The sequence below is a fragment of the Ruditapes philippinarum genome, unplaced genomic scaffold, assembly GCF_026571515.1.
Source record: "Ruditapes philippinarum isolate M1 unplaced genomic scaffold, ASM2657151v2 ctg2596_1_1_1_1, whole genome shotgun sequence".
Taxonomy (NCBI): Eukaryota; Metazoa; Mollusca; class Bivalvia; order Venerida; family Veneridae; genus Ruditapes; species Ruditapes philippinarum.
Genome location: NW_026863536.1, coordinates 105227 through 129835, shown reverse-complemented (window position 1 = coordinate 129835; position 24609 = coordinate 105227). Strand labels below are relative to the sequence as shown.

Here is a 24609-nt window from a genome sequence, read left to right as displayed (position 1 = left end):
CAGACATTAGTGCTATTCAAACGAAAGTTTTGATGTCATCTTAATAATCTAGTAAACATTTAAAGCCTTCCGGTGCTTATTGGGACATACTTGTATATTACTTTAGTGGAATCAAAAAAAAAAAAAAGAATGTTTCTGATGTACATATATACCTATATATTAGCTTTTATATTAGATCTATAAATACATGAATTTGCATCATATTGTGTTCTTTCCTTCTCAATATTGTATAAGTAATCCACTCTGAACAATCTGTGGGGCCCTTAAGGGGGTTTATGTGTTGGATGAAATTAAATGATTAAGCGAGACTTACCTTTGGAAAAGGGAAGGCGAAGGTTGATCATGATTTCATCCGACACAAAACCCCCTTAGGGCTCACACGCCCACCCACGACCACCCTGAATAAGATTTCTTATCAATATTGTATAGATTTATGTGATCTTTAAAATATGACTAACCTGGCCGCTGCAATTATAACTGTCTCTGTCTTGTCCTCTTCGATTTTTTGTAATATGCGCGACATCAGGCTGAAAGGAGGAAACATGTAATATAAACATTTATTCCAAGAAATTGTAAAAGCATCAACAGCAAATGCGTTTTGTTCTGGATATCTAGTTACATATTTTGGCAATTTTGCATTAAGTCTTGAAGCAAATAAATCAATTTCTAATCGTGGAAATTTCATTCTTAGTTTTTGAAAAATTGTTTCACTTAATGACCATTCTAAGTCGTCGTTTCCATTTCTGCTTAAACCGTCTGCCTGTTTATTCGACACGCCAGGCACGTGACACGCGGATAAATGTATTTTTCTTTTCAATACACCAAAACCAAATTCGTCGCGCAATACAATCTAAATTTTTTATTTTTCCACCCAAACGATTTATATATGTACAACTAGTTGTATTATCAGTGTGAAGACGGACATGCGTATTTGTGATATTTTTACAAAATGTCTTTAGTCCAATTTCGCACGCTTTCAGTTCTAAAACATTTATATGCATCTTTTGTTCGTCAACTGACCAGTATCCTTGGGTATTCAGATTATTGGTTTTATCATGAGCTCCATACATTTTTAATGAAGCGTCTGTGTAGATATTTATTGTTGGAGGTGTTATTGTTATTGTGTTAAAACTTTTCCGAAGGTTGTCAATCCACCATTGAATGGTATCAAATAACGTATTTGGAATAGACATAAATGAGTCAAAATTTCCAGAATGAATTTTGAGTTGTTTCTCTTTTATCTTTTCTAACGGTCTAATATACAAAGTGGCGTACCGGACCCCCGGTGATGCGGCTGTCATTTTTCCTATTAGTTTTGCATACTCGCGTATAGTTATCCTCTTTTTTCGTAAAAAATCGCAACAAATGTTAATGATGTCATCTTGTTTTTCTTCTGTTAATCGCACTGTCATAGTCTCAGAGCAGAGTATGAACCCTAAGAAAACCAACTTTTTTGCATGGTATAAGTACCGACTTTGATTCATTTATCGTAAGTCCCAAAACTGTCCATTAATTTTACTGTATCTATAACATTTTTTGAACAAGTTTTGAAAAGAATCTCCCATTAAACATGAATCATCTATAAAATATACGCTAACGTGGCCAAGTGCTCGTAGGTGTGCGAACACCGGTTTTTAAAACTTTTGTCCAGATTTTTGGACTTAGGGAATAACCCATAACCAGCGCGGTAAAATTGATACTTAATTCCGTCAAAGAAAAAACGGAAATATTTCCGATCGCTTTCCTTATACTAATAGAATAATATGCATCCGACAAATCGACCGAAGCCAAGTAACCGTCCTTCCTCATTAAACACAATGCTGATTGTAAAGTTTCCATTTTAAAATGTGATTTATCTACATAGTTAGTATTAAATTGCTTGAGATTTAAAATAATTCTAATGCGTCCATCTTTTTTCGGTCTAATAAAAAATGTTTGATATAAATTCATTTTCGATGTCATCCGTAGCTAATTCAATTATGCCGCAATTTAAGAAACGAGACAACTCCTGCCTAATTTTATCACACTCATTAACAGTAAAATTGATTGGTTTTGGAATTCTAGATTGTATTGGTATTGAGTTTAATGTAATTTCACATCCGCGTATTGTTTTTAAAATCCATTTGTCGGAGGTAATACTTTCCCATATATTTATATTTCCTTTAGTTTTTCCCGGCTTTGAAATTATTTTGTGTGTTTTGAAAACAAACTTTAAAAAGATTCACTTACTGAAATTACTTCTTCATGTTTTTCTGTATCCCTTTCCCCCTTTGTCTTCCTGTGTAATTTTGATTTGTTCGTGGAGGGTAGGCCATCGTTGTTGAATATTGATACTTGTTGAATGTTCGGTTCCGATTGTATGACCCCCTCCCCTTTTTCCTAAAAAAGGCTCCCGATTTGATGTAAGACTTGTTCTGTTTTCTTTCAGTTGCTTGATATTCTCGTTCAATTTATCTCCAAACAAATTTGTGGCCGAAGGTGTATTGTCGCAAAGTGGTTTGAAAATTGGAAGCAAATCTTTCTTAATTTTTTCCATGCGGTTTTCATTTGAACGCACAATGGTTTGGGCTAAACACTTAAATATGTCCCCAACTAGATCTTTCACCGTAGCTATCTGTGGTTGAGGTTGTTTTAATAATTCTAAGGCTTTCAATGTCGGTATCAGTGCCAAGCACATACCCTGTTGACATTTCTGGACAGCAAAATCATACGATTTTGTGTCCTTTTTTAATTGCTTCCATACTTGTTCGTCCACTCTTGGGATTTGTAAATTCTCCACATTTACTGGTCTTTTATGTTTGTCTTGTAATAGTTTTGTTTTCTCTGGTTTTGATTTTGATCTTAACGCTTTATTTGCTACATTGGCAAGATCCTCGTGGATAGCGTCCCCTGTTTCGTCTGCATTCTGGAAAAAATCTTGCAGCTCAGACCATTCTTCCCTGTCGGGAGCATCCCTACTTTCCTCCAGAAATTGGTCTAATTCATCATTATTGTCCGAATCACTGGAATCATTGCCTGATGAAGCTGAGGTCAATTTGCGTCTCTTTATTGTCGCTGGTGAATGGTCCCTATTTTGTTTGCGTTTAAGGTCATTAACCTCATTTGTTAATGTCTTCAATGTAGCGTTAATTGAGGTTAGGGAGTTATGCAAGAAGGTGTCTGACGTCACTGTCTCATTACCCATTTGTTCCAACCGTTCAAAGATATTGTTGGTTGTCTGTTGCGCATGCGTCCTCCCTGTACTTCCGCCCTGGCCTACGGCCAAGTCATGCTGGAAAACAATACATCTAGTCTAACTGACTGACAATGGATATATATCTATCATTAAGCAACAAGTGCAATAATATCGTACAAATTTAAATATCGTTATTGTAAGAAATTATATGATGTATATCCATCTATTACCAACTTAATTTGTACGTAAAACCATAGTTGTTCGATATTTAGGCTAATTTGACGTGTTATCCGTCTTTTTGCCGACCATATGAAAAATTTATCATAACGCGATGTATTTCCATCGCTAACAAAACCAATTGTTTGGCAATTTATTGACTTTGAATCTAATAACATACTGATTCGTTTTGTAGCATATTTGACGTGGTATCCGTCATGCCCCGTCCATTATGAACGGTCAATAACAACGCGATGTATATCCATCGCTGTTGTGTGTTTTGAACAGTTGAACGTGGTATCCATTCATAAACTGTTTCCATATTGCAGAATTTTAATTTTTGTGACGTGGTATCCATCACTTATAATTTTATGTATCAATGAATCTTCGATAAAACTTGCCTCTGCTTTTTATAATTGTTATAATTTGTAAAAATTAATATTACAACAAATAAAAAGAAATCTAAATAATAACGTTTAAACATACCTCGTTGTCATTCTCATCCATTTTTATTATTGTCCAATTTTTCACTATCCTCAATAAAAAAATTCTTTGATATATGTTTTGTTTTAGAATATTGTAACGTGTTAACCTTAGCTGCTGAAGCCTCGTAATGAATACCTTGGCTGCTGGTAGCTGCGTTCCTAATCTGTGGGGCCCTTAAGGGAGTTTATGTGTTGGATGAAATTCATGATAAAAGTTAGATGTTCACCGAATTGTAGCTATTCGGCTTTTCCCGTCATCCCATCAAAATAGTTGTTCTGAATATCTGAGGTCGTGTCGTATAAAAATCGCCAGCCCGCTAAACTCATTCGGTTAGAGCATCTCGACAATGTGGGTTCGATTCCCGGACTAGCCAACTAAAATTATTAATCCATCTTTCGGATGACACTTTAACTCGAGGTCCCATGGTATGAGTGCTTAAACACATGTCACGTTAAAGAACCAGATTTGGGCATCTTTCTGTATCTATATCTTGTACTATCCTCCAAAATATAAAATGACTAATACTCTTCTGGAGGACTCGCCCATATAGGCAACCGGTGGCGAGTATAAATAAACTCAAATACACATGCACTCGTATAAAAATCATTAAGCCAAGCCATAAAGGGAGACAATAAGCGATCATTCAAGAGTTATCCCTAAATGATATTACTTTCATTGCTATTAAGTTATTAACAGCAACATTTTGTTTAAAGAAACCCTCAAACAAAATGGTGATACTTATACAGTTTTTGTTGCTACTTTGTTTTATTAAATCTTGAATTTCTAAGGTGTGTTCTTTTCTGATTTTTATAAGTTTCACTGTTGCCTGTTTTGTACTTCATTAAAGATTATTTTAAAAGTCAGTGTGCTAAAAATTACAATTGAATTATTGAATTATGTAAGATGCTTTCCGAATTCGATTTTAAACCCAACATATTATCATTTATGAAATATACTACATTAAAATTAAATTACTTTCAAAGTAAATAAAATATTGGAATTAAACTTTGATACTGTAATTCAATATTTAGATTAAATAATAAATATTTACTTAACCTTTGACCAAGTTTTATAAGGATTATGGTAATCCGGTGTCGATTAAAACACTTTAATATAAATGTTTAAACAAAAATAGTATCCCTCATATACACATCTAAAATCTACGGGAGCCTATTGTGACCACCACGCCTTTGTTAGTTAATTTATAGATAGTGATATGCAAAGGAATTCATGGTCCAAAGTAAAACAGTTTATATGGTATCGATTGAGATATTTAAAAATAATGCTTTATACACAAGTTTAGATATACAAGAAGCACGACACCCAGCAAACGTTGATCATTTTATGACATAAAAACAAAAAAGTTTAAAGAGGTCAACTTAAATTTGGCATTTTTTGTTGAAAATAAAATAGTTCCATCGTCAATGGAAGTACCTGTCTCTTTTGTAATGTGGAAACGCCTTGTTTTCGATTTTTTTGGTGCCCTGGTTCTAGATGTTTTGCATCAATTAGTTTCATTTTTTTATTATAACGAAATCGTTGAGCTTTATATCTTTGCAACTCGGACGTCCACGACTGGGGCCGACTTGGATCTCTGGGTTGAATGACACACAACTCGACCGGCTGCATTAAATTCAAATGGCACACAAGAGTTGAAGGCGTAATGGCGCCACTAGGACTCCGTACAAATTTATATTCACTATATTTTTACTTCATATTAATCATATTAAGTATATTTTAGTACAGGTCAATTGTGTTTCACTATTTAGTGATTAGGTTTCGTATATACAATATAGGAATTCAAAATGGAACTATTTTAAGCTATTTGAAAAAAAAAGATATTACGCAAAAATATGTAACGGAAGAGGATAAATACAACATGAAACCGAGTTCTATAGAGAAACGTCATATGTTATGTTATGTTGTTTATGCTGTTTATGTTAGCTTATGTTGTTTATTCCGATTTTGATTGTGTACGTCTGCTGTAAAACAGTACATTTGAAGCAAAAATATAAAAGAAATATTTGTGTAGCATAGTTAAGCAATACGCGTGCAGCTCTGAGTAAAAAGGTATTTTCTGGTAATGATGTGACGTCACAAACAAACTAAGGCAGACCAAGCATGCCATCTCGAAGCGGTACAGCGGCACAGTCTCGTGCGTCAAAACAGCAGTCACGTGGTCAAACGAGGGGAACAGCCACTCAGGGCTCAGAAAGGTTACATTTACATGTTTAGCTTGATCACTAAAATTAATAATCTCAGAGTGAATATGAATAAAAAATATTCTCCAAGATTGTTTTTATTCTACAGCTTTATTTAGTAATAGTCTTAATTAAATGTAATTTTTAATCAGAACCATATTTGAGTTTATATATTTCAATTAATTATTGCCATGCTGAAGTAAAACAAAAATGGCTGAATATTGTATTTTCAATGTAAAGCTCCAAAATATAGGTTATGTGATCTGATTAAGTAACACTCTTACAACTAATATTATACAAAACTAAATAAAAAGCTTTAAACACCAAACACTAACCAATTAGTAGCAACCGAAGCCGCCTGTCCTCAACCTCTCAAAGACACAAACAAAACAACAACAAAAACGACCGGTAATTAACGAAGAAATAAAAACAACAACAACAAAACAACAGTAAACCTACAAAATGAAACAGTTTTTTTTTATTTACAGGAGTGAAGGATACACGGCAAATAGCCAAGGTACTGGTACTCGATCCAGACGTACAGCTACAGCCGGGCAACAGAAAAGTCTTTTTGATGCATCTAATCGGGTAATTTTAGTTTATGCTCTACTGAAATCGAAAGTGATTAGCCATGGCCGCACGTGTAGAGCCAGGTCAGTTTGCACGTCCATTCGGTCTGAGGGCAAGCTTTATACTCATGATACTTTTGACTGACTAACGTTAAAATCTGATTTGATAATGGACAATTCCAAAAATAGAAGCTGGACGAGTCCATTTAAGAAATTCAGCATGTAAAGGTCAATCGTTTGTCTGTACTTGATTGATCAGAAACATGTGTCTAGATCCTCCTCATTCCTAAGATGTGACTTCGAACTTTAAAAAATGTAAAATAGACGGTCAGAATGGCAGCGTTTAATTTATAAATGTGATAGCAATACTGTATACCTACGCGGCTACAAGCCTAACTAATTAAATGTAAAAGATATGTATAACTTAAGAGATGCTTACCATCGGATCATCCTCGGCTATTATTCATTACAACCTTATCCGAAGACTGACGGAAAGGGCCGAAAAGTTGTCTCCAATTAGAAAGAGATAAAAGAAGCTACTTCCGATCAATGAACTTTTATACAGTGTCAACAAATGCAAAATATAGACAAACATCTTAAAAACTGTGTCGATAAAAGCATAATTGATGCACGTATCTAAATTTAATGCTTTGTCGATGAAAGCGAAATAGTTGCACGTATCTTAAATAATTTGCCGGTGAAAGCGAAATAGTTCCACGTATCTTTGATATTTTGTCGATAAAAGCGAAATAGTTGCACGTATCTTTAATACCGATGAAAGCGAAATAGTTGCACGTTTCTTTAATACTGTGTCGATGAAAGCGAAATAGTTCCATGTATCTTTAATATTGTGTCGATGAAAGCGAAATAGATGCACGTATCTTTAATATAGTGTCGATAAAAACGGAATAGTTGCATTAACTTTAATATTGTGTCGATGAAAACGAAATAGTTGCACGTGTATTAAATGGTATATTGATAAAAAGCAAACTGGATTAATGCATCTGAAATATTGTATCGATGAAAGCAACATAGTGTACGTCTTACATACTTTGTCGATAAATGAAAAAAAGAAAGAGTAAAGGTATCTAAAATACCGTGTTAATAAAAGCAAATATTTGAATGATGTTTAAGCAAAACCTGATAATAGAAATAATGTTTACTTTATAATTGATAATTTGATATGGTACATGTAATTATTTATGGGGCACTACTTTCATGTATTACAGTCACGTGGTGGCGGTGAAGAAGATGGCGACGAAGGTGTTAAAGCAAACGACATTTGGAGTAAATTTGTTAGTGATGACCAGAATGTGGTTCGAGCACCCACAGCCGAGTCCGGTGTTAGTGGCATTAGTGGGGGCAGCCAGATGACAGGATCACAGGTCTCGGGTTCACAAGGTACGAACGCATCCTGACCCAGCGTAATACAGCTAAAACGTTTATATGATTTATAATTTAATATAATTCATATTTTCTAATACGGGTGACATCAGGTGAAAGTGTATGACATAAAAAGTTTTATTAGAAAAAAAGTTTAATTAGAAAAATACTATGCCAACTTTTCCAAACACATTAAAAATATCCAAAGGCAAAAAGTTCTTTAATTTAAAAAATGAAATGGTCAAAAGCAATTTCCTAAGTTCAGATCATTTTATTTCTTACATATAGAAATGCGTAGCGTTAATTAGGAGCTGAATTTAATCAGGATGGTTTATGTCTCAAATGCAAATGTACAGTAAAATTAAACATCTCAAATCAGAGTTTCTAAATTAAAGCTTACCATAAACATTTTATACTTGTCACCTGTTCTTTAATCAAATCGCATGAAATTCAATTTTGAAGTACATGTAGTTTGGCACAAATCAAATATTTATGGTATTCACCCGTTATGCCTACTTAACATTTACATAAGTGAACTATTCCACTATATGTCTATATGTGTAGGATCTCAACGACCTTCTCAAATTGATGAAGAAGATGAGGAGGAAGAGGAGGAATCTTCTGATGATGACCGAACTATTTACAGTGATTACTACTTACCGCCAGAATATATGAGAGAGGTAAAAAAGCAGGACTATTTTTTCACGCGCCAAGATATGAGAAAAGCTAGTCAGTTGTACTACCACTTAACAAAGAGATAAGTTAAAGCTGGGGACTATTTTCGGAGAGTATTATATAATACAAAATATTTTGAGAGGTACATTAGCAATATAATAAGTAGTGTAATATGGAATTACCTGAAAAGCTTGTCTGAATCGACGCTCAGTCGAGTGTTCTCGTTATCACAAAAGTCACGTGATTCAACAAGTCTGGGCTATTCTTCAGTAGTATTTAACGCAAAAATATAAAAGTTAATAGAACTGAACTATTTTCTTAGAAAACTAGTTTAGTGAAACGGGCAATTCAAATTAGAGTATTATTTTAGGTTTAAAATTAGGTCAGGCCGACTGTTTTCAGTAACTATCATCGCCAGAACATAAAAGAGAGGTAAGTCTACCGGACTTCTTTTCAGAATATCATTTTACCACAAGTATATCAAGTCTACTGTATATAAAAATATTCCTGTCAAGAATTTCACTGACAAAGTATATAAGCGTTCTTAATATTTCTCCTATCTAAGCAGATACATGTAGTTTTTGCATTTTAACTAAAGCTGGAATTAATTGAACAAAACTTAGCCTAGAAGAATCAGGTCAAATGTTTCCTTTTATCATATCTTTGTTTTCCAAACAGTTAATCTAAAAATTCACAAATAAATAGGCAAACAAATGTATATGCTTCATATACAAATACACAAAGACATGTATACCTAATAAACATATTTTTATTCAGGAAGGGACACCTGGACCACGAGCCGAAATCGTTGATAGCCACGAGGCATGTAGTTGTTTCCCAAATCGGAGTAACAAGTTTGTTGGTTCAATGCTTTATGATAAAATTACATGTCAGCATACAGGACTAACTGGACATACACAGCCAGGTGTTTTCAAGTTTAATCCATACTGGAATGAAAACATGGAAGAACCGAGACGGCTTAGAAAACGTGATATGAGAATAGCAAGATCAAAATATGTGTTCGGATATCCAAAACCCAGGTTTGAACTTGTGTCAGAAAGCGAAGATGAATATGATGAAGATGATGAAGAATGTTCTGAAGAAAGAGAAGGTACCGCTATTAGTGGACGAAAAGCCGATACTCCAAAAACTGCTAAAACAACAAAAACAACAAAAACAAGGGACGAAGATGACGACGACGATGATGATGAAGATGATGATGATTATGACAGTGATGAATATGATGACGAATATGATGAAGAGGAGGAAGACTATATTCCTTACAGATTACCCGAAATAGGATATCCGCAGACGCCGTCACTTCCACCAAGTAGTCAGAGCTTCCGGTCACGTCACAGCGATTTCACAGAAAGCGTTCCCGAGTCATTACCATCACTTCCGCCTACAAGACAACTAACTGCACAAACCAAAAGGACAGGTGTTACACAGGTAAAACAAAGATAATACACATCCTTTAAAGCAGCATGCATCCAGATTCATGCTTATTTTATATAAATTATGAAAAGTAAATTATTGTGTGCAAACGGCGCTTACACGTTAGTCACGCAGTAGAAATGTGGTGATGAATACTGCAAAATCGGTCATTAATCGCACATAACATGTAAGTTATTATTTCAATCTTGAATATTTTACTAGCACTAGCTGCATGCCTGAAGATGAGCCAAAGTATTTCAAGAAAATCAAAATTAGTAAACATGTACTAAAATTGAAAATTACTTTTCAATTAGTAATTTCCATGTTATGTGCGATTTATGACCAATTGTGCTTTTTTGTCTCCATATTTGCATGGCAAATAAACTTAAATGTATCTTATAATAAATATAGATTTAAATATGCTATTTATGTATATGACGATTCAAGTCTTTTAAAGTTGTTGTTTCCTTGAGCAAGAACCTACGCCCATCGCTTAGTACCGGTTGGTTCCAGGAATGGATTCGAGTTTCTGTCTGTAAACAGTTTCCTACACAATCGTTTTAAGAAAAAAATCTGTATAAACTACTATACAGGCTCTATACGTTTCTCGACAAGTAACGTTGACAAAGCATTAATAAAATATCTTCAAACCGAATTTTTTTTCCAATATTTTTTTACAAACTAGCGTACGCAAAGAACCCAATTCACGCTTCCATCGCAAAGACAAGAAACCAGACGTTCTACAAAAACCGCAAAGACTGGCAAGTCAGAGAAATCCGGGAAGAAGTCTGCAAAGAAGGCAAAATCCATTGATAGCGGATATGATGATGATTCCAGCAGACGAACGGTCGCTAGTCGACAATCACTTCCTGCAGGTCCAGTAATTGGGACATCTAGAACATTTCAAGGGAAGTTTTATGATCCAGGTATGTGTTACCGTAAACTAGTGCTAATTTTCGCCAAAAAAACAACCTCCCCTCAAAGAAAAACAACAAAAAACCCAAATAAACAGCGCAGTGAAGTTAAAATGACCCCATAGAAAATGATCCTTTGATTAGTGCTCATATTGAGTGAAAGTATAGTGTTTCCGTGAGTAATGATCACGGTACTCTCACTACTCACACATTGAACATTATTGCATTTTAACTTCACACACAGATACTACTTATAAATGTAATGTTCAAGATGTGAATAGCGTTCAGTGAATCATGTTCATAGTTGTAGCGAGTTATGTGTACGGATCGATTAGTGCTCAGTCAATGATTTTGCGCATGTTTTCGTTTTATGACGTAGTAGTAATAGTCTCAAGCAAACTCAGAAATAACGGGGGATCGAGCTTGCGACCCTTGATTTGTAACAGACTGTAACCACAACACACGGTCTGGTTAATAACTTTTGTGGATGTTTCTATATTATATTATCACATTTTTTTCCAACAAATGCATGGGTAATTCATTTACATTTTAATATTGACAATATTATAGTCTTGTACTTGACAATTTTTTCTTATTTCCTTTCTATTCAGTTACAAAACAAATAATGCTGTATGACATTGCGACCCAGCCGGGTCAAAGAATTCCAGTCGGAAATATGGAACCACTTAATAAGCCTGCAACAGCCGAAAACATTCCTGCTAAAGCAGCGGACAAAAAAGAAGCCGGTTCCAAACCGGGTACCAAGGGAAGCAAGCGTAGCACAGTAAGATAAATTTTCTCTTATTAAGAAATTATCTACAATTATATACTTGCATGTACATATGCGTATTTCAGATAATAAATACGAAACCTGAAAGAAAGAAATATATTCTGAATCATATGATGGGTAGTTTCACACAATTTTAGTCACAAATTTTTACAGTTTTCAAGTTAAATTAAGCAGTCATTTTGTTTTCAAACATATTGAATTTGCCAGAAAAAATTTCTCACTGAATATTGGCAGCAATCAGCCATTGTAAAACACTTTCTGAAACTACATACTCATTTTCTAAGTAGCGCAACTTCTAAATTGAACAAGAAGTATATCTAAGAGTAGGCCTACAGGAATATTTAAATTTCAAAATGTCACGTGAGTTTTTTGTGTTATTTTTAGACCAGTCAACAGAGTCATCACAGTGTACCAAAGGCTGCCGTGTTGGGGGCAGTGTTTATATCTAACTTACTCAGTAAAAATAAAGCAAACAAAGAGGCATTGGACGCGGGATATAGTGATGACGAGGAGGAAACTTAATACATGGGCAATCGGAACATGTCGGCTATTATCAGTAATCTTATTTTATCCGAAGATTGTCGGAAAGGGCCGAGAAGATGCGATTGAATAAATGGGTAGTCGTTCAAAATTAAGAAAACCCTTACCACGCTTTAATACGTTCACCTTTCAATCCAGACAAAACCATTTATCATTTTTAGAGAAATTTTCAAAATAAACTACTGAGTGAATAGCGGCCATTCGTTCCGTGTAATAATGTTTGTATGGGCGGGTTTTTTTTTAATGGGTGGAGAAAAATATTTTTTATAAAAGCGGCATAGTGTTAAATAGTGTTTATTTAAGATTTCTCAAAATTTTATAGACGGGTATGATATTTATTTTATTAAATAAAGATCACATTGTGTACGTTGTTTTGATCAGCAAGGGGAGTTATTGTTTGGTTTTATTAACCTGTCAATTACATACTGATTACACGGTCGATGCACACAGTATGTTAATCTTCGGTAGATGTTCGGTAAGTTCCGTGAGATGAACGCTATACGATAGAATTTAATTTAATTTGTATCTCTAAACTAAGTGTACTCAGCGTTTTAGCGCAATAGGGTAAATCACGAGTTTATGATCTAAGCGCCACACGTGTTTTAAGTTCGAGGCCGCGTTGGTCCATGTTTTTTTCTTATTAATACTTTCAACATTATTGAATCTATATATGATTATTTATGTTGTTCGTTTTGTTTCATTATGTTTTACTTAATTTTGTTATGTATATACTCTTTTTAAATAACATTTTTTTTTAAGAATTCATGTTTAAGATTAAAACGGATTAAAATCAATAAATGTCATTTCAATGCCGTAAAACACACTACAAATCTGTTCTATTAAAATATACTGCAAAAATAAAGAAAAAGTACTAAAACAATGGCAACAGTAAGGATCGAAGCACAGACCTCTCAATTATCAGGCATTCTCTTTACCGACTATGTTATTGTGAATTGACGAAAACCTTCACATTAAGCAGGCGTGACTTTCAATCGATGACTTATATACTCCACATTAATTCTCGTAAACTACACGGACCAAACCGAAGTGGGATCGAATATTTAAATGAGTCCTATAATGTATTCAAAATTGACAGGTCAATAAAATCAAACTATATAATGTTTTAAGAGACATCATGTTATTTTAAGACTGACTCACAATCTGCATAGGCGGCGTCAAGATTTTTTTAAATGGTATCATGTTGATTTACATGTATACTGATTCACAAGTTGTATAGGCGGAGTAATGAAGTTTACATGCAGGCTTCATTCATGGTAATTTTAAGTTAAGTATGATATAACAATTCAATGTAATGTACACAATTATATTGTTTTACAGGCGCGACATTAGCTGTGTATAATACATTGATTTTTATCTGTATATAGATAAAACAGACAATTTCAATCATAAACGTATTCGTTAATTAATTATCTCCCGTAGAAGTGAATTGAAAGAAAACATTAAATGTAAAAAATTACAAAGAGCAATAACTCAAAAAAAAAAAAAAAAAAAAAAATAGTTATGGTTCTAAAACAGTTTGATTTTCTTAAATGACATAAATGCAGCTTGAAAAAAATAGAAAGGGCAGTAACTCTTAATTATGCAAAAGAAAGTTATAGTTCTAATACACTGCGTTTTGATTTTATGTGATATATCAATCCACAAGGTTTCAAGTAATTACATGTTATGTCCAGTACAAAAAAAAGTATGAAAAATTGCAATAACTCCATAAAAACACAGTTTTTCTTCTCATTGATATGTAACCAATTCCATTCTTTGACGGACACCGGGCAGACAGAAAGACGGACGGACGAACAGCCAGACGGACAATGCCAAATCAATATCCTTCAGTTTTCAACGGGGATAATACTTGGCATGGTAGGATATCATAAATGATAAACGGTGCATAAAACGAAATAAAAAATGAAGTGCAACATATAAAGACCTGTAAAAGGTTGACTATGTTAATAAAATAAACTATTTCGAAAGTCGAAACGATAGCTCATAAATAATATTACAAATGTATATAGGTTTAAGCAGATCGTATTTCAAAAGTTTATTTAAATTTGCACTTATATGTTTTTGTACTTTATTTAAGTTGTAGTAAATACTTCCATATCTTAAATTTATACATTACACCTGCATGAAAGAAAATACATTGACTATGTATATAGATCGAGAAAAACAGAAACTTGCCGAATTTCTTAAATGGACTTGGCTTGCTTTCATTTTTGGGACTGTCCATTATCAATTTTGGAGATATCAAGAAATACATTAAGAATTAGCCAGTCATCAAGTAATTCAGTTCAGTATTGCGCCTGGTCAGAGCATTTTTTTAAGGATTGTAGACTTCAGTGGAGCTCCTTTAAAGTATGTCATTATACGGTGCTAGGGGGCATCAAAGATGTTGCACATTTTATCATAGAACCGGGCAATTTTCACCATTTCTGTTTTTATTACTCTCATGTGTAACAATTTTTTATATTTTCTCTCAAAACGTGCTTCATTTTCTTAAAATTTATCGAGATCATAAAAAAGGGGAAAAAACCTTAAGTAGATAGTATCTTCATAATTTATTTTGATATAATTCTATTTGTTCAACAATACAGTTATAAACAGCTAGTGCATTTGTACGTAACTTAATACTGTATAGCCGAGTAAATTATTGGCTTTCAGTAAAATTATAAATAGAACATTGGAGACTAAGCTATATACTAAGCACCAACTATCGATTGTATATTTATATGCTTGAAATTGTATATAAAAGAAAATATGAACAAAAAGTCTCTTAAAATCATGAATAAGACATAATTAAGCCCAAGTCAAGTCAAGTTATAAGAAAGCCCTATAAACGCCTCGCCGAGATATTGTCATCAGACTATGTTTGCAATATAAACACTCTGACATATTAAGCATGAATTACTACCTTTAAAATTATATATCATATAGGAAAAAAGCCCTGTTGATCTGTTTTATAGAGCGTGTAGCGTGTGTACACTGATTTCATTCACAGCTGTTAGACATATGCAAAACAGTAAAATTTGTTGTAAAATATTATAATATTCTATTTAGGAATACTTACAGAAATGGTGTATTTTCTTGAAAATGGAATTGATTATAGTGTCATAACTACAGTGGCTATATTTTTTATCACATTTTTCCTGGTTTATATTAACACCAGACGACAAAAAGGAGTGCCGCCAGGCCCAGCGTTATTCCCTATTGTCGGAAATATCCCGTCGTTGGCTTCCGATGACACTCTATGCAGATTGAGCGAACTTCGGAAACAGTATGGTGATGTTTTTGGACTATATACCGGAAGCAAACTTCTCGTGTTTCTAAATGGTTATGATGTCATTCATGACGCGCTGATAAAAAAGGGATCCAAATTTATGTTCAGAGCTCTACCAGCTTATGACCAAGAAGAAGATGTTCATACTAAAGGACTGATCTTTTCTAAGGGAGCAATATGGAGAAATGGTAGAAATTTTGTTGTAGCTACATTACAAGAAATATGTTATAATGACAAAGGTTTTGTAGAACATTTAGTAGATTACGAGGTCAACGACTTGACAGAAACAATTCTTAAATTTGAAGAGCCCTTTGATATAGAACTCTACTTGAACTCAAGCGTTCAAAATATTATATTTCAAATCGTTTATGGACATAGATTCGATTTGGATGACGAAGATTTGCACTGGTTTCAAAGAACTATAAGAACCAATTCAGAAAAGTTTTTGAAAACGGACGTGATTTTAAACTGTCTTCCGTTTTTAGAACATTTCCCTGTTGACATTTTAGGTTTTAAAAAGAGCAGAAGTTCCTTTGAGAAGCAGTTAGAATTTTTAACAAAAATGATAGAAAAGTTGAAAAACCGAAACGAAAAGGTTCACAGAAAAACTTTTGTAGAATGCTATTTAGATCGAATTGACGCGGATAGAAACAATGATGTTGAAAGTACTTTCGATGAAAGAGATTTGAAAATAGCAGCTTGCCATCTTGTAATAGCAGGAAGTGAAACAACTGCATCGACGATAAGATGGATACTTCTGTACCTCATCAGAAATCCACATATACAGGATAAATTGTACGCCGAAATAACACACGTGCTAGGAAAAGATCCCCCGACAATTGCGGACAAAAAACGACTAACGTATATGCAGGCGGTTATACTAGAAGGTCTCCGAAATTCTCATACGGTACCATTGGCAATGCCGCACACTGTTGAAGAAAACATTTTATTTCGTGGATACCTTATTCCCAAGAACTGTACAGTAATTCCAATGCTTAGCACCGCTCTTAAGGATCCAGAAATTTGGAAGGATCCTGAAGAATTTATACCGGAAAGATTTCTGAACGCAGAAGGAAATGACGTGATAGTTCCAAAAGAGTTCATCCCATTTTCACTTGGACCGAGGTCATGTTTAGGGGAGACGTTAGCAACAATTGAAATATTTCTTTTTTTGACAGGACTTGTTCAAAAATTGGAATTTTTACCGGAAAAGGATGGCGTTATCCCGGACCAAAAAGGAGAACTTGCAACCACATTTAATCCTAAACATTTCAAAATGAGAGTAGTGAAAAGATAGGTTTTCAATAGAAATCTTTCCGTAAATGTACATAAAATATATCTATGTAATGTGTTTTGTATAACGATAATTGGTATTCAGATGTTTTAGTGTTCCTCCAGTCAAATGTATTTGTCAAGAAAGTCGCAAAGTTTCAATATACGATAAAGGAAAAAATATGATAATTCGAACCTAGCGAGATTGTACCTTATATCAGAGTTTTCGTCATATCCGAGTTTGTCATAAGTGAAGACGCTGTATGTAGATGGTCACAAAGGAAATGTTCACAGTGATTGATGCATATGAGCAAAATTAAACAAGAGTTTGATTTAAATTATTAATTCCAAAACCATTAATTATCACAAAATTTGATTTTTATCGGGCGCATTTTGGTTGACCATGTTTGCGATTCTAAAGATAATACTTGTAAGAGATATCGATGGTCATTAAGTAGAAAATGTTAGTGTAATGGTTAAGTTGACTGCCTATCAGCATTGAATCATGGCGCGTGCACTACCGTCTAGTAGATATGCATTTGTCCGTATAGCAATAGGGAAAATTTTAGATTTGATTTTGTGCATTTTTTTTTGTTTTAACAAAATCACACTGTTTTTAAAGTTTCTAATAAAAATAGCTTTTCTGATGCACAACATGTCACAGAGCTTTCAGGTATTACAATAAACGTTTAACTGAAGTTATAGTGTCATGTTTGAATATCATATTCTTTTTGGCTTGCAGCCAATGAGCCAGTCTATAGTCGACCGTTCTAAAACTTAACCGTTGAGAGAGGTAACGACTGAAGCAGTGTCACTCACTTCATTTGCTCCGCCTCTGTTGAAGTTCGTCTCCACCTTAAATTGTCGCCATATTCAAAATGTTGGCATTTAATCTTCGTTGACGGGGGTTGGGGGAGGGATCCAGGACAATTATGATCAATATAACTTGACTAATTACAAGTTACGAAGCCTAAACCACGCCCACTATCAGAGAGGCGGTTCTCCATAAACCCTTAGCTCAACACAGACCCGTCTATAGTCTAATGACGGGAACCGAACAAGAGGTATCACTAAAATACGCAACGGATATTATATTGGCGCTACGGACGCAGCGGGAATATTTTTTGCAAAACAGGCAAAACGTGTGCGACATGTAATTCATTAAAATAATTAGCATTTAAGTTATAAAACAGAGTAACTGTGAAAAAAGAACGTTTATTTTAAAATGTATCACAAATATTTGCAATAGGTTATTTTGAAGGATTCTGTGACCCATTGTTCTCTTTGCCTAGATTTTTAATTACATTTTGTGGTCCCATACCTAGATTCTTTGTTTACTCAAGTAGTTTAATCTTTTATAAATAAGTAAACAAAGAATTGATTATATGTATCAATTTATACATAACTCTTATTTGATATTACAAACATATTTTCGCTATTTATAAAATAACAGACAGTTCGTCATCAAAATAATTTGAACATTATGCAATTCGCACCAATATTTAAATGGACATATTCTTGGCACATATTGTCTTGAATTTATTTTAAGTTAACCAATAATTTCAATTTCACTTGTTATCCAATTTATTTTGCTTCGACCAGACGTTTCAATCTTTGTCGCTACAACTAGGCATTTGATTTTTCAGACACATACCAAGAACATGGGAAAAAAATTAATTAGTGCTTCGGATATTCAACTGTAATAGAAAACGATTTTCAATTCTGATTTTGTACATTACCTATGACTGTTCACATCATTTGGCGGTGTCTTTGATATGCAGCATCAACATTTAACTTGTTTTTAACTTACTAAACGGCAATTTAGACACACTGGATGAATTCAGTTTAAACATATATTTCACTCAGCAAATTACAAACATGTATCATTTTACATTCACAGTATATAAATGGATTAAAAATACATAAAAAAAACAAGCATACTGAGTTTGTAAATTTCTTCTCATGTTGATGTTTTGTCAACATGACAAAGTATTTCATTAAAATTATGTAGTCAGTGTATGTTGTATATTTCAACATTGATTAAAAAAATCATGTATTAGTTTATTGATTCAAATGTTCAAACTGTCAAATCTGCACATCTGCCGATATAGAGATAGAACTGCGGCAAAAACCTTTTTCAAAAATCAAACATGAAGGCATGTGTCGAAATAATAAGATAAATAAATACATGTAATAAAAAACACACACAAAAGTATTTATGATGACAGTGGCTACAGCTTTCACTCGCTAGGTTGACATTGTTGCTGAAATGAGTGTTTTGAACTTTAGCTTTTACTTTCTTAGATTCCACTATTGTTAAACCATCTGCAAGTGTTGGTTTTGTTGATGTACTAATTAGTTTGATTTTAATGGGACTTCAATGAGGTTTTTTTTAATTGGCGGGACTTGAAATAATTTTCCAAGATTTGTGTACCATTTGATGTTATGCCTTGGCCAAGAACTTTTTGCGTATAACTATTGAAAATTTATTTGGAACATGCAAATTAAACATTGATACAGTATTGACAGTATTGACAGAAACACATTTTGTCTTGTTTGATGAACTTTAAAACTTACAAATATGAATAAATGAGTGGGGGAAACGACAAGAAAAGCCATTAAATCTTAAAATATATACATCACAAGTTTGTATCTTCAATAATTTCGTTAAATGAGAAACTAGGAAAGTATAGGCAACTGATACGTTTCTCAAAAATTGAGAATGTCATAAACATTGCTTTAATAAATAGACATATTAAAAAATTTAAAAAAAAAAGAAAAAGAAAAAAAAATTCGAGCGGATGTCACAATTTTTTATGACTAGGTCGCCATTTTCTCAAATTTGCAACCATTTTCCTCGCGTCGCAAAGCATGTGTGCAACCACTTCACGCCCTGTCCATTGTTTTGGATATTTTTCATGTGGGGAACGAAGCTTACAAGCTAGCTTATGGAACGTCGTTGGTTCTGTTTATTTTATAATGCACGGAGAGGCATGTGAGGCTTTCTCAGTCACCTCCATAAAAAAAGAAAAAAGAAAAATAAAGAATAGAAACTAAACACAACAACTACAACAAGCTAACTGTATTTGTACTATGAGAAAGAGCACTCGGTATAGCGTGTTAACTCAAGCGAATTAACTGTTTGCTATACAGAGTATGTATTTACAATAGTTCGTAAAGTACATAGGCGTATGTATTATAATGTTAACCTTGTAGTAAATTGGAAATAGACGTATAAAGAGAGCTAAAAAAATGGATTCAGCACTTTTCAAAGAAACGGATTACAGCATTTTAACGACAGCTTCAGTGTTCTTAGTGACATTTTTCCTAGTTTATATTAACACAAGACGTCAAAAAGGAGTGCCGCCTGGACCAGCTTTGTTCCCCATTGTCGGAAATCTCCCGTCGTTGGCTACGAGAGATATATTGGGCAGATTAAATGAACTTCGGAAACAGTATGGTGACGTTTTTGGACTATATACCGGAAGTAAACTTTTCGTGTTTCTAAATGGTTATGATGTAATTCATGACGCGTTGATAAAGAAAGGGTCCAAATTTATGTTCAGAGCTCTGCCAAGTTTCGATCAAGAAGAAGATCAACACACAAAAGGACTAATCTTTTCGAAAGGAAGAATATGGAAGGAAGGTAGAATGTTTGCAATATCTACTTTACAAGAGATTTGTTTTAAAGATAAAGGTTTTCTCGAACATTTAGTAGAGTTCGAGGTAAATGACTTAACAGAAACAATACTTAAGTCTGATCATCCATTTGATATAGAGCGCGTCTTGAACTCAAGCCTTCAGAATGTGATATTTCAAGTCGTGTACGGATATAGATTCGATCTAAATGATGATGGCTTGCATTGGTTTCAAAAGACAGTACGAGCCCAGTCGAAAAGATTCCTTGCAAGAGAAGTTATTCTAAATTGCCTTCCGTTTTTAGAACATGTTCCTGGAGACATTTTAGGTATCGAAAGAAGTAGGGTTGACTATGCAGCAGAAATGCACTTTTTATCAAAACGGATTGAAAAGTTTGAAAATCAAAAGAAAGGCACACAAAGAAAGACGTTTGTAGAATGTTACTTGGAAAAAATGGCTGCAAACAAAAGTAACGAAACCGACAGTACTTTCGATGAGAAAGATATGAAAATAGCAGCGCACCACTTAATTACAGCAGGAAGCGAAACCAGTGCATCTGTCATTAGATGGATACTATTGTACCTAATAAGAAATCCGCATATACAGGACAAGCTGTGTGCTGAAATGACAAATGTACTTGGAAACGAGGCACTATCAATTGGAGATAGAAAACGAATGCCGTACATGCAGGCAGTGATATTGGAAGGACTCCGAATTTCTCACGTGGTGCCACTATCATTACCTCATACTGTTGAACAAGACACCTTATTCCGGGGATATGTTATACCAGAAAATTGTACAATAATTCCTGTCCTCAGTACCGCTCTCAAAGACCCTGACGTCTGGGAAGATCCCGAAGAATTCAAACCTGAACGATTTTTGAACGCGACAGGAAATGACGTCATAATTCCAAAACAATTCGTGCCATTTTCACTCGGCCCAAGGTCATGTTTGGGAGAAACTTTGGCAACTATCGAAATATTTCTATTTTTGGCAGGACTTGTTCAAAAGTTGAAATTTTTACCTGAACATGATAATGAATATCCAGACCAGAAAGGAGAACTTGGACTTACATTTACTCCTTTAAATTTTAAAATGAGAGTTGAAAAACGTTAAGCTTTTACACGGACAGTCTTTGTACGAACTGCCAAATGAAGGTAAACATCTTCCAATATGACCAGCCAACATAATGAATTCCAGTATTGGACGCTGCAAAGTCCAATATAGTCTTATAAGATAGTTGAGTAATGTTCGGTTGAGTAATAAATACTCTAATAATAAAAAAAAGGTAAAGGTCTTGCTTATTATAGTGTCACCCCTACTGAAAGGGCCAGCCATTTCTGACTTATGAGACACCTTTTGGTTGCATACCATGTACCTCCCAACTCCTACCACTATACCAGGCGCCAGGCGGATAGAAATCGGTAACCATTCATTTTAACTACCTCGCGGCTCACGAAGCGGCCATTTCGGAGAAAGTCCCACGAGAAACATTCATCCTTCAATTAACGCTCCCCGTGGGGCTCGAACCTTCGACCTCCCGATCCGAAGGCGGACGTCTTAACCACTAGGCCAACGGTACCGGTTAATAATATGTAACCTCGCCCACAGCTGTGCAGGGACAGATGAACATTCTCTTAATTTCACCAATTCACCGTGTGTGAGGTAAAAATTTTAGATTTTGGTGCAAATGTTTGACTAATTCACAAACGGTTAAATATCTGTATTGATGCACTTGCTCCGCCTCCCCTTCAATTTAATCAATAAGCCAAGCCAGTAATCAATTAGATTTTACTAAGCAAGTTCTAACTATAACGTATTTCAGACCTGAATTTATATTATTTTATATAACATTTTATTTTCAAATTGCTTGCGATCATGATTGTCAACAATTTAGTTTTCAAATATTCATTTTTAAACAAAAGTCAAAAAGCCTTTAAACAATGAAATATTTTCATAGTTTAAGTAAAGTACTTCAAATTGAATAATCTGCAAAGGAAAAATGAAGAAATATACTCAGAATAAAATAGATTGTCCGAGTTTTGTGCGATTTTAGCCCTATCTCAGTAAAAGGCGTTTCAACGTTTTTCATTTTTGGGTTTGTTCAATTAAAATGATTATTTCTCGAAAAAGTGGACAAGGGAATGATCTAAAAATATGCACACAAGTTATTGGTCTAGACTACATAGTATGGCTTACAAATCTCGAGAAAAAAAACCACACACACAAAAAAAAACAACATTTTTTTTGTCCCGTAATGTCAGGCAACCCCAGTAAAAAGTTTTTAAACAATCAGAACTTATACTGGATTTTTTTTATTCATTGACAAGACGTTATAATTCTTATTGTTGTGAAAAGTTTTCGTTATTTTTGAATAAGTCCCAAAACTTGTTTCAAGTTACGCTTCTCAGTTTGTGAAATTACAAATTCTCGAGAAAATAAATTTATGTAATTATGTGTTGTTACAAAATGTATATATTTTATTTTCGTCAACACAGGTAACTCATTCGCTTGCTTGCTCGTAAACGCACGCACGCTCGCAAAACACGCACCTACCTACATACACTTCATAGATATTAAGTCATATATATTTACAAAGGTTAAGAAACTGTGTCAAGTTTTATTTTTTTCTATAGTAACCTGTATTTACGGAAGCATGGAGAGGACATAGTCGATTTATTTTAAAAATCTGTGGGAACAACTTATTTGTCGAAGTATTTTTTATTAATCTGTGGGAACAACATGTTTTGTGAGAAAAATCTTTTTTTATTCTGTGGGAACAACATATTTTGTGAGAAAAATCTTTTTTTATTCTGTGGGAGCAACATATTTTGTGAGAAAAATCTTTTTTTATTCTGTGGGAACAACATATTTTGTGAGAAAAATCTTTTTTTAATCTGTGGGAACAACTTATTTTGTGAGAATTAAGCTCTAAAGCTGTGAGTTGTTTAATCCTCTAGAACGTAGGAATTCTAATAATTTTCTAAACATTTCTTCTGCCATTATTGCAATTGTGTGCAAATGGCGACTTTTTAAAAAGGGACTTAACTTTGCAGTCACTCTTTGTGGCAATCGCTATTTTGATTGGTTGAATTATGTTGTGGGAACAACATAATTAATTTGTTCGCACAACTTATTATCTTGAGGGAACAAGATATTGAAAAAATATCGCAGAAAATAGTTTGTTCCCACAGAGTAAAAAAAAGATTTTTCTCACAAAATAAGTTGTTCCCACAGAATAAAAAAAGATTTTTCTCACAAAATATGTTGTTCCCACAGAATAAAAAAAGATTTTTCTCACAAAATATGTTGTTCCTACAGAATAAAAAAAGATTTTTCTCACAAAATATGTTGTTCCCACAGAATAATTTTTTTTTTTTCTCAAATTAAGTTGTTCCCACAGAATAAAAAAAGATTTTTCTCACAAAATATGTTGTTCCCACAGAATAAAAAAAGATTTTTCTCACAAAACATGTTGTTCCCACAGATTAATAAAAAATACTTCGACAAATAAGTTGTTCCCACAGATTATTAAAATAAATCGACTATGTCCTCTCCATGCTTCCGTATGTATTTGTTATGTAAATAGTATAATGTTTCTTGTACATGTACTTTTATCTTATTGATAATACATCTATATAGTTTCAAGTGTTTATTTCTTTCAATTCCTAGAATGTAATTAATACACAAACAGATAAGAAACATGAGAAATTTCGTGATGTTGTGGAATATACTTGTCAAGCCATGGATACTTGTTATATATATGTTATTTAAAACTTTATTGTTTTATTGTTCGTAGTTTGCTTTGGAGCGCTAGTTAGAATTATAATCTGCTACGCAAGCAAAACATTTTTTTTCAGGATAGTAACATTTTACAAGACAAGAATGCTTAAAATCGTAGAAAAGCTAAGTCCTGTTTGTTCGGTTTTAAAAGCGTAGCTTTGACGATAATGGTCTGCCATAGTATTATGATAAAGAAAAGTTACGCTCGGTTGAACAAGTATAATACAACCAAGTAGAGAG

The 24609-nt window shown here is 33.7% G+C and overlaps 4 protein-coding genes across 4 annotated transcripts; 3 read left to right on the top strand and 1 right to left on the bottom strand.

Moving 5' to 3' along the window:
• Positions 1-2235: 2235 nt before the first annotated feature.
• Positions 2236-4073, bottom strand: LOC132722359 (uncharacterized). Its single transcript, XM_060706856.1, has 2 exons — positions 3878-4073; positions 2236-3271 (listed from the first exon to the last, which is right to left on the bottom strand). Exons 1-2 carry the CDS (start codon positions 3896-3898, stop codon positions 2243-2245), a joined length of 1050 nt encoding a protein of 349 aa, XP_060562839.1. The 5' UTR covers positions 3899-4073; the 3' UTR covers positions 2236-2242.
• A 1763-nt stretch (positions 4074-5836) lies between these two features.
• LOC132722366 (uncharacterized) lies at positions 5837-12467 on the top strand. The gene is made up of 8 exons (XM_060706862.1): positions 5837-6093; positions 6567-6666; positions 7877-8048; positions 8595-8710; positions 9483-10154; positions 10825-11065; positions 11665-11837; positions 12228-12467. Exons 1-8 carry the CDS (start codon positions 5999-6001, stop codon positions 12363-12365), a joined length of 1707 nt encoding a protein of 568 aa, XP_060562845.1. The 5' UTR covers positions 5837-5998; the 3' UTR covers positions 12366-12467.
• A 2907-nt stretch (positions 12468-15374) lies between these two features.
• On the top strand, positions 15375-17674 carry LOC132722367 (cytochrome P450 2B19-like). The gene has a single exon (XM_060706863.1). The coding sequence runs from the start codon at positions 15470-15472 to the stop codon at positions 16970-16972; it is 1503 nt and encodes a 500-aa protein (XP_060562846.1). The 5' UTR covers positions 15375-15469; the 3' UTR covers positions 16973-17674.
• A 2163-nt stretch (positions 17675-19837) lies between these two features.
• Positions 19838-23223, top strand: LOC132722365 (cytochrome P450 2C23-like). Its single transcript, XM_060706861.1, has one exon. It carries the CDS (start codon positions 20200-20202, stop codon positions 21700-21702), a length of 1503 nt encoding a protein of 500 aa, XP_060562844.1. The 5' UTR covers positions 19838-20199; the 3' UTR covers positions 21703-23223.
• The last annotated feature ends 1386 nt before the right edge of the window (positions 23224-24609 follow it).

Excerpts from the sequence above, each read along its gene's own strand:
- LOC132722359 (XM_060706856.1), bottom strand. The coding sequence starts at position 3,898 with ATGGATGAGAATGACAACGAG. Across the intron at positions 3,272-3,877 it reads TGGATGAGAATGACAACGAG|CATGACTTGGCCGTAGGCCA; the intron begins GTATGTTTAAAC and ends ATTGTTTTCCAG.
- LOC132722366 (XM_060706862.1), top strand. The coding sequence starts at position 5,999 with ATGCCATCTCGAAGCGGTACAGCGGCACAGTCTCGTGCGTCAAAACAG. Across the intron at positions 6,094-6,566 it reads GCCACTCAGGGCTCAGAAAG|GAGTGAAGGATACACGGCAA; the intron begins GTTACATTTACA and ends TTTTATTTACAG. Across the intron at positions 11,838-12,227 it reads AGGGAAGCAAGCGTAGCACA|ACCAGTCAACAGAGTCATCA; the intron begins GTAAGATAAATT and ends TGTTATTTTTAG.
- LOC132722367 (XM_060706863.1), top strand. The coding sequence starts at position 15,470 with ATGGTGTATTTTCTTGAAAATGGAATTGATTATAGTGTCATAACTACA.
- LOC132722365 (XM_060706861.1), top strand. The coding sequence starts at position 20,200 with ATGGATTCAGCACTTTTCAAAGAAACGGATTACAGCATTTTAACGACA.